The sequence below is a fragment of the Triticum urartu genome, chromosome 6A (assembly GCF_056163025.1).
Source record: "Triticum urartu cultivar PI428250 chromosome 6A, HENAU_Tu73, whole genome shotgun sequence".
NCBI classification, from domain to species: Eukaryota; Viridiplantae; Streptophyta; class Magnoliopsida; order Poales; family Poaceae; genus Triticum; species Triticum urartu.
The window spans coordinates 282614507-282623503 of NC_141878.1; the positions used below are offsets into that span (position 1 = coordinate 282614507).

Here is an 8997-nt window from a genome sequence, read left to right on the forward strand (position 1 = left end):
ATGAATAGAAAGAGGTGGATGATTAAGAAGTGCACCGGCATGAGAAAACATTTAAAACGAGGAAAGGAATATGATCAACAAAGCTTGAATTGAATCCATCGGAGAAGAAAGAGAACGAATAATGATGAACTTGAGGCTCCGTTATTATCTTCCTGAGAATCACCGGATAAGAACATTGACGGAAAAGAATGGAGAGGCTTCCCATCAATAAAAAATATTTGATTAAGAAATCTATGTCCTTAAAGAAAAAGGGTGGGAGGGTGGGAAAACAAAGGCAACTTGGGCAGATGGAATGGATACCATCGAGAAAACTTAGAGTTGATCTTACGGATGTTGAAATGATTGGATCCACTTGAAGAGAAACACGCCGGTTGAAAAGGATTGACATGACAATCTCGATTGTCATGAAGGATTAGTAAACACATTGAAATATGAGAATACCACTTAGGAAAGTTATGGAAACAACACTTGACATTGAAGCAACTCGAATACCACAAACCAAAACAAAACAAAGGATTGGCTTGCAAAATAAGCCGGAACAAACATATGATAGAGATTTTGTCCGAAGTTTTCGTGGTGGGGACCACACGGGCTCGATCATACAGCACCATCACTACTGGAATCAGGCAATTTGCCATTTGCCATAGCCGATGGCAAAGGCACAAATGGCATATGGCAAAGGGCTTTGCCATCTGCCAGCAGATGGCAAAGGGCCGGCTGAATAAACTCTGGTAAAGGCTTCTTTGCCGTCTGCTGGCAGATGGCAAAGAACCTATAGCCTTTGCCATCAGCTGGCCGATGGCAAAGCCTGAGGAACGGGGTTAGCCATGTTAGGAGGCTAACGGCGTGCTTTGCCATCCGCCAGCAGATGGCAAAGGCTGCATGCTCTTTGCCATCTGCCAGCTGATGGCAATGGGTGCAGGCTCTTTGCCATCCGCCAGCTGATGGCAAAGGATGCATGCTCTTTGCCATCTGCTAGCGGATGGCAAAGAGAACAAATAGTCCAGACGAGCGCTACACAGGTTGTTGCCACGTGGCCTCTTTGCCATCTGCTAGCGGATGGCAAAGCTCTTTGCCATCAGCCAGCAGATGGCAAAGTGCCTATATTGCCTCATTTAATTTTGTTTTTTTCTTATATAAATTCATTTTCACAGAAAATCAAACATATATATATATATGACCAATATAGCATATTCAACACATATTACCAATAGTCATGAACGCAAATATATCCAACACATATCCAACACATGTTACCAATAGTAGCAAGTTTCATCCATACATATACATAGTTTCATCAATATTACACAGTTTCATCATAGGTAGCAAGTTTCACAAAGTCAAAACAAAAACTAAAGACAAGCACACCATCAACCCAAGCTTCCGTGATTTGAAGCAAATCTACAAAATGGGAAAGAAGAAAGTTAGAAGAAGAAGATTAGAAGAAGAAGATTATTATGATGCAAATAAAATGTGAAGATTATTATGATGGAACTTATATCTGTAAAATAGGTCATTTGGAGGAAAAAATGCTAAGTATAGGTCATTTTAGAGCTATCCTAGGTTAAATAGGTTAATTTTGAGCTAGCTAAGCATATTAAGTCATTTTGGAGGAAAAAATGCTAAGTATAGGTCATTTTAGAGCTATCCTAGGTTAAATAGGTCATTTTGGAGCTAATTAAGCAAAGCACTAGGCAAAACTTACCGTCAACCCGTAGGTGAAGGATTGGGGTTCTTGATCACGCCAATGGCAGACGTCGATGCTTGTCAGGAGTTATGCTGCACCAAATTAAAGATCATTTGCAATGTCCCGTTAGCATGATGCAACTCAAATGTGAAGACTAATAAGTAATGTCCATTCAAATGAAACTCACCGTGTTCGGCGGAGCAATGACTGGCATCGGCGGAGGGGTATGACCGTTCTTCTCGCACATGGACTGCACATTTGGTTTTGACGAGTCAGTCATATTAGTTACTAATGAAAGGAACATTGCATGCATGATTTAGCTAATATGCAGAAGAAACTTACCGCGAAGAGCTCGTATATGGCCCGGTTAGCCAAGTCGTTCTGGTTCCTCTCCTCGTCCAAAAGCCTAGCCGTCCTCTCCTCAGTCTCCCTCTCCCTCTCCGCCGCCTGCCTCCTTTCCTCCGCCAGAAGCTCCTGGGTCTTTGCTCTCTCTTCCTCAATAGCAGCCTACAACACCACTTCTCTTTAGCATTGTAATCATCGACGGCCACACACATAATGTAATGGAGGAAAGGTATCTGATTCTGTATAACTAACCTTGATTTTGAGATCCATTGGTCGTGGACGAGGCCTTATCTCAGGATCGGAGCTCGTCTGGCGCCTCTTGATCTGCGGGAGAGTGCTAGTACAACGTATCAGTCCATCCCCAATGGCTAACAAGCAATGGTTCCTCCCGCCACCAGATATCATCACCAGCTCTAGATCAATAGGCTGGCTCGGGTTAAAGTCCGGCCCTTTCCTTGCCTTCCCCTCGTCTCTGTACCTCACGAGCTTGTTGTGGGAGGCGCGGTTGGTGAAGTTCTTTGGATCATCGAGATCAGACTCGGAGAATGCATTAGCCTTCTTATACGGGGCACTATGGGCCATGGCATAGAGGTCGAACAGCTCTGGCACATCCGTGTTGTTGTGCCGCGCCTAAAAGAGAGGAACAAAGTAGTCTCGAGTAGCCTGTGTCCGAGCCCCATTCTGCCAGTTTTGAAGTAGCCGCCTGCACTCGGCTTCGATAACCCGAGCCGTGGCCTCCTTCTGTCCCTCAGCACACCTGTAAAAGGTCTGCAATCAAACAAGAAAACACGGATTAGTACAATCACTATGGTTTCCAATCAAACAAGAAAACGCAACGTAGACGAGAGAGGAAAAATTACCCAAAACGTCTGGATCACAACGTCAGCCACCGTGGGGCACTCGACACCGCTGATTCTCTCCCCCAACGGGGCCAGGGCAGCCAAGTTGTGCTCCCAGGTCATTCCTAGCTCTGGAACCTGGCCCTCACCAGGCAACGTGACCCACCCCGGGAAGCTCTAGCGACAAATCACACCAAGGACTGTGTTGGGCCTGCGGACACCACGACTGTGTTTCCAAGACCTGTAGTATGACAAGACTAACGCATTAGATATTCGAAGAAACGTGAAGGCAAAAGGTTAAAGAAGTGTAAATGCACTTACTTCTCCCCATCAGGCGTAATCAACCACCTCTGGTCAGCGGTCGCCGGGGTGGGCGGGAGCTTTGTACCACCACGCTGGTAGACATTGCCCCCCTCAACCAGCTCACTCTCACTATAGCTATCAGAACTATAGCCACCCTCGTCACCATCAGCATGGCCACTCGACTCCGGCCAGTCCCCCAATCGTTTCGGGAATAAGAGCAGTTCAAAGGAATAAGAGGTTGCGAAACAATGTATCGAGAACTTACTCGATGTACGGCCGCACTTCTGTTAGATTGTTCAAGATATACAATGTAATGGTCCGCCATTCGTCGACATCCAACAATGAGGGAATATAAGCACCGGCTGGTGCAAGCTTCCCTTTGAATAGGCTGAGGTTGGATCAACCCTTTTTAGGGTCGCCAACATTGTACCGAGGCTTCGGATTATGCACCATGTCTTTGGATTATGCACCCTTTCTTTGGATTATGCACCATGTCTTTGGATTATGCACCTTTTTTAGGGTCGCCAGCATTGTACTGAGGCTTCGGATTATGCTTCCCTTTGAATAGGCTGAGGTTGGATCCACCATGTCTTCCATCCCGGTACCATGCTCGTCGGTGCAACGATGGCCCTCCTCAGCTCTGGCACGTTGGGCAGACTCACCATGAAATGTCCAGACTGTATAATTAGGTGTAAAACCCCACTTCTGCAGGTGTAAAACCTCATTTCAAACTCTGACCTCTTATGATAGTTGTCGCACTCGACACAGGGGCGCCAGGTTTGTCTCTGTCCATTTGCAAATGCGACTCTTACAAACCCCTTGGTTTTTGTTATCCATTCATGGGTCATGTCTTTCTGACTAGTGTGACCGGTGTACATCCATGCACGATCATTCATCTTGCCTAGCTACTGGACACACAAGAAATATATACATAATTCAGCAAACCGTATTCATCAGTTAATAGTGTTTGTCAGTTTTATTATGTCCATGCAACCTAGACGCTAATAGGTAAAGATAGGTCCTAATCCCACCCGAGTATGTGTAGATTGGGTTCGTTTTCCCATGCTCTACTCCAGATCCGACGCAAAATTTTGGCAGCACCTCCCCATTGTTCTCCTGATACACGTCTCCTTAATAAGCAAAGAGGATGTGTACCCGAAGAACAACAGGGAGGCGCTGACGAAATTCTACATCGGATCCGGAGCAGAGCATATGGCAAAACGAACCCAATCTACACATACTCGGGCTGTCCATGGATAACTTTGGACAATTCGAAAGAATCACGGTTATAAATATGCAAATGCATGCATATTTATAGATGTAACCCTTTCGAACGGGAGACGCATAGTGGTCACGCATACTGATGATTCAATCTACCTACAGCTAGCATGTTTCATCGGCACGAAGACCGAAACATAACAAATGATTGGGGGAGGAGGAGATGTCATTTGTGCTCACCCACGAACGCTGGGGCAGAGCTCGTTGAACGCATGGGGAGGTCATCGAACACTAGACCCTCGCAGAGACGGAACAACTACACATTTAAATCCACCCGATTAACACAAATATATATGATATTTTTCATAACAAAATTGGAAAATATATGACCTAACTCATAATTCATAAATATATGACCCCGTTGGCCTCTAGAAGGCCGAAAAGCACCTTTTCAGTCAACAGGAAGCCGAAGAGGTGTCGGGGGTCGGGGGTGTCGTGTCTGGGTGTCATGGTGTCAAAGGGACAAAGATAAATTCTATCCGGCAAAAGTGGACTGTAAAGAAAAGCCTGCTACATAATCCTCAAAACATCTATAAGCATATCCTAAATCTTGGCTGCATGCATGTGTTTTTTGGAAGGCTAAGAAGAAAAAAAACTAACATGCCTTTTAGTGTGCACTTAAATAGTCTGTCCGCTGTACAATGTAATTTTTTCCAGTAGGGGTACATGAAAAAAATAGCGCGCTGCAGAAAATAGCATCACCCCTGAAAATATGCTATTAGCGCGCTATAACACGCTATAACGTGCTATTAGCGAGGCATTGTACATTGATTTATTTTAGCGAGACAATTCTCTAAATGCTATAGTGTGCTATTAGCGGCGATATAGCGCGCTATTTTTTCAGTGGGTATAAGCGAGAACTCATAGACATCTTATCTTGGGCAAGAAGTGCTCAAGCGAGGAAACGACAGTGACCAAGGCTAGATCAAGCCCAATCTCCTCCTTTGCCTCCATTAATGATGTTGCTGCATCATCAGCATCACCCTCCTCTGCCTTTCCTCCGGTCAATGCAACCTCCCCTGCAAATCTCAAGTGGAGAAAATAAAATCAGATGGGGTTTATCCAACTCGTGTCTAGGTTGGTATCTATTTGTGAACCTGATTGTTCAAATATAAAAGCTAAGGCAAGCCAAACCAGCACTGAATAGAAAAGGCTGGGTTAAAAATCCTCTTAAAATTAATAGGCCAGCCTCTTAAAATTTCTTTCTCAAATAGATTGCTTCTTCACATGGGATAGTTCAACAAGCTGGACAATAATCAGAGGGCGGCAGATGAGACTGGGTATTATCATGGGATGTTCTTTGGGGGGCTTTTGATGTTTTTTTCATCTAATTTTCTCACCAATGACATTAGCGCCAACCTCGAAGTTGAAATAAAGAGCTGCAGATTTCAATGAATCAAACTGGAATCACTACCACAATACTAGCCTAGCTTCCATACTAATATGCCTAAAATAATGATGAATAAATAATCATAACAGAAAGGTATTCTTCTTTGTGTGTGTATAAAGAAACGTGAACTAATCTTCTATAAAAAATATATATGGAGACTATAGTAAGCTTTATGGTTTTGTTGGTGCTAAATATACAACTAAATATCCAATCTGTATGTGAAGTAGGCAACGACAGAGCCAGGAAATAAACATAAGGGGGCCGAACATCAAGGACAACTCTAAAATGCAACTAAGCCTGGTGGAATATATAGGAGTTGACACTGAGTATAGCAAAATATGTACTACTATAACCGTAAGTGTTGATAATATAGGCAAGATTTTTTTTGATCGAAGGACACGACCTCATTTTTATTATGAAAATGGAAATGGAGACTTATCCTACAGAGACTAATCTCCATATTTTTTTATGTTGCAACCAATACTTTGAAACAAAACTATATCCACCAATGAATGTTGTGAATTAGGATACCAAAATGCAAGATCTTTCATATTGTACCGGTGTGGCCGCTTCCTGATGTGCCATTATTGTGGGATGTTCTTTGAGGGGCTTTTGATGTTTTTTTCATCTAATTTTCTCACCAATGACATCAGCGCCAACCTCGGAGTTGAAACAAGAGCTGCAAATTTCAACGAATCAAACTGGAATCACTACCACAATACTAGCCTAGCTTCCATACTAATATGCCTAAAATAATGATGAATAAATAACCATAATAGAAAGGTATTCTTCTTTGTGTGTGTATAAAGAAACGTGAACTAATCTTCCATAAAAAATATATATGGAGACTATAGTAAGCTTTATGGTTTTGTTGGTGCTAAATATACAACTAAATATCCAATCTGTATGTGAAGTAGGCAACGACGGAGCCAGGAAATAAACATAAGGGGGCCGAACATCAAGGACAACTCTAAAATGCAACTAAGCCTGGCGGAATATATAGGAGTTGACACTGAGTATAGCAAAATATGTACTACTATAACCGTAAGTGTTGATAATATAGGCAAGATTTTTTTTATCGAAGGACACGACCTCTTTTTTATTATGAAAATGGAAATGGAGTCTTATCCTACAGAGACTAATCTCCATATTTTTTATGTTGCAACCAATACTTTGAAACAAAACTATTTCCACCAATGAATGTTGTAAATTAGGATACCAAAATGCAAGATCTTTCATATTGTATCGGTGTGGCCGCTTCCTGATGTGCTCCAAAGTACAAACTAAAGAGAATAGAACTAGCAAGATTTTTGTGTCTTCATCAAAACAAAACAAAAAGGATTTATATCCTCATCCCAGATGTTGGCTTGGAAAAATAGAGTAGTTGAGACAGAAGGGAAACTACATGAGTGAGAAAGAAGTACACCTGGTGTGTCTATGTTTGTGAACTGTAGAGTGTGGCTATGGGAACGAGAGCAAAAGTCAAAATGGTTCTCAGTTTTCACCGATTGGGATCTTCTGTGAACAATACATGTATCAACAGTGTAACATATTATTTTAAATGTCCATTTTTACACATGAGAATGAATTGTATATGCTAGGATTTTTTATGCATTATATTGGTTGATTCACAGGTTGCACACCTATTTTCTGACTGGTGCCAAATATGTGATCATCCAAATGCTAGTGATGCGGCCTATAGTCGTTATGTTATGCAGTTGCAACATATTGACCCGCTGAAGGGAGATGAATTCACTGAACGTTTCTTCCGAATTGTCACGGTGATTATTCTACTCGTAGATTATACTCTGTCTGTGTGTGTGTGTTACTTTTTTTTACTTTCATGCTAATTTTTGAATCAATCAGGAACTTGCTGTTGCACACTCTCTAGTCTCTGAGCAAATTAATGCTCCTGGTGGATTGTCTCAGCAGTCATCACATATGTCATATTTCCCATTTGCTAAAATGGTGTAGATCACATAGCTCTAGGCATGTTTAATCAGGGGTCTTCAAACATTTTCTGCAGGTTGGGGGGTCTTCAGATCACATAAGTCAAAATGGTTCTCATCTTTCTGAACATATAAGCAGTAGAGCATGAACATGTACAGGGAGAGGTGGTCGGGCAGCAAAGAGGGCATCACCTTCGCAAAATTGGAAGAGGTGGTCGGGGAGGCAGAGAATTGACACAGCCACCGGATTCTTCGGGGGAAGACGGCGAGCAGGACGGGGATGACTTGTCGGGGACGGAGGAGTCGGTCGGTGATGGCGGCAGACGAGGGCGAGGATGTGTGGTCGGGGACGGAGGAGACGGTTCGCGATGGCGGCGGACAAAGGCGAGCAGGTTGGGGATGGCTTCACAGCATGGATGAGCGGCGGCTGCCGGCGCTGAAGGTGCAGTCCACCATGGCTGCTGCGTGCGGCGGCTAGGGTTGGGGGAAGGGGAAAGAGCCTCGAGGGTTGGGGGAGGGGGCGGCGCCACGGCCTGGAACGGTGAAGGGGCGGGCTGCGGTGGCGTGGAGGGGCGGGCCGGTGGTGGTGCTGGGCGGCGTCGGGAACGCGGGGCTGGGGCGCGGTGCGGTGGTGGCTGGGAGAGGTGGGGAGAGAGAGAGGGGTGGGGCCGGGCTGGGAGAGAGGGGAGGAGATTTTTTTTGTGAAGAAGAGAGGGGAGGAGATAGTCCCACTACTTTGCCATCAGCCAACGGATGGCAAAGGCCCACATCTTTGCCATCAGCCAGCAGATGGCAAAGCCCCACCTCTTTGCCATCAGCCTGCTGATGGCAAAGAATCTTTGCCGTCGGCTGGCAGATGGCAAAGAGGTGGGGCTAGCGGGCCATTACAGCTCCGTCATCCATCGGGGCCCACCCACTTCTTTGCCATCTGCCAGCGGACGGAAAAGATTCTTTGCCATCTGCTGGCAGACGGCAAAGAGGTGGGTTGATTGTCCGTTACAGCACTGGACCCCACCCACCTCTTTGCCGTCTGCCAGGAGACGACAAAAATTCTTTGCCATCGGCTGGTAGATGGCAAAGAACTGGCTGATGGCAACCAGGTTCTTTGCAATCTGTCAGTTCTTTGTCGTCTGTTTTTTGCAAGCAGATGGCAAAGACATTCTTTGTCATCCGCTGCCAGACGGCAAAGAACTGACTCATGGCAAA

At 44.6% G+C, this 8997-nt stretch overlaps 1 protein-coding gene across 1 annotated transcript; it reads right to left on the bottom strand.

Moving 5' to 3' along the window:
- Positions 1–1859: 1859 nt before the first annotated feature.
- LOC147965008 (uncharacterized) lies at positions 1860–2614 on the bottom strand. The gene is made up of 3 exons (XM_087526615.1): positions 2285–2614; positions 2030–2194; positions 1860–1937 (listed from the first exon to the last, which is right to left on the bottom strand). The coding sequence occupies exons 1-3, from the start codon at positions 2612–2614 to the stop codon at positions 1860–1862; spliced, it is 573 nt and encodes a 190-aa protein (XP_087382741.1).
- Positions 2615–8997: the final 6383 nt, after the last annotated feature.

Bases quoted from the DNA above. Each gene is read 5' to 3' on its own strand.
- LOC147965008 (XM_087526615.1), bottom strand. From the start codon at position 2,614: ATGGCCCATAGTGCCCCGTATAAGAAGGCTAATGCATTCTCCGAGTCT. The intron at 2,195-2,284 runs GTTAGTTATACA...GTGGTGTTGTAG, and splicing joins CAATGGATCTCAAAATCAAG to GCTGCTATTGAGGAAGAGAG. The intron at 1,938-2,029 runs GTAAGTTTCTTC...CCAAATGTGCAG, and splicing joins CCATATACGAGCTCTTCGCG to TCCATGTGCGAGAAGAACGG.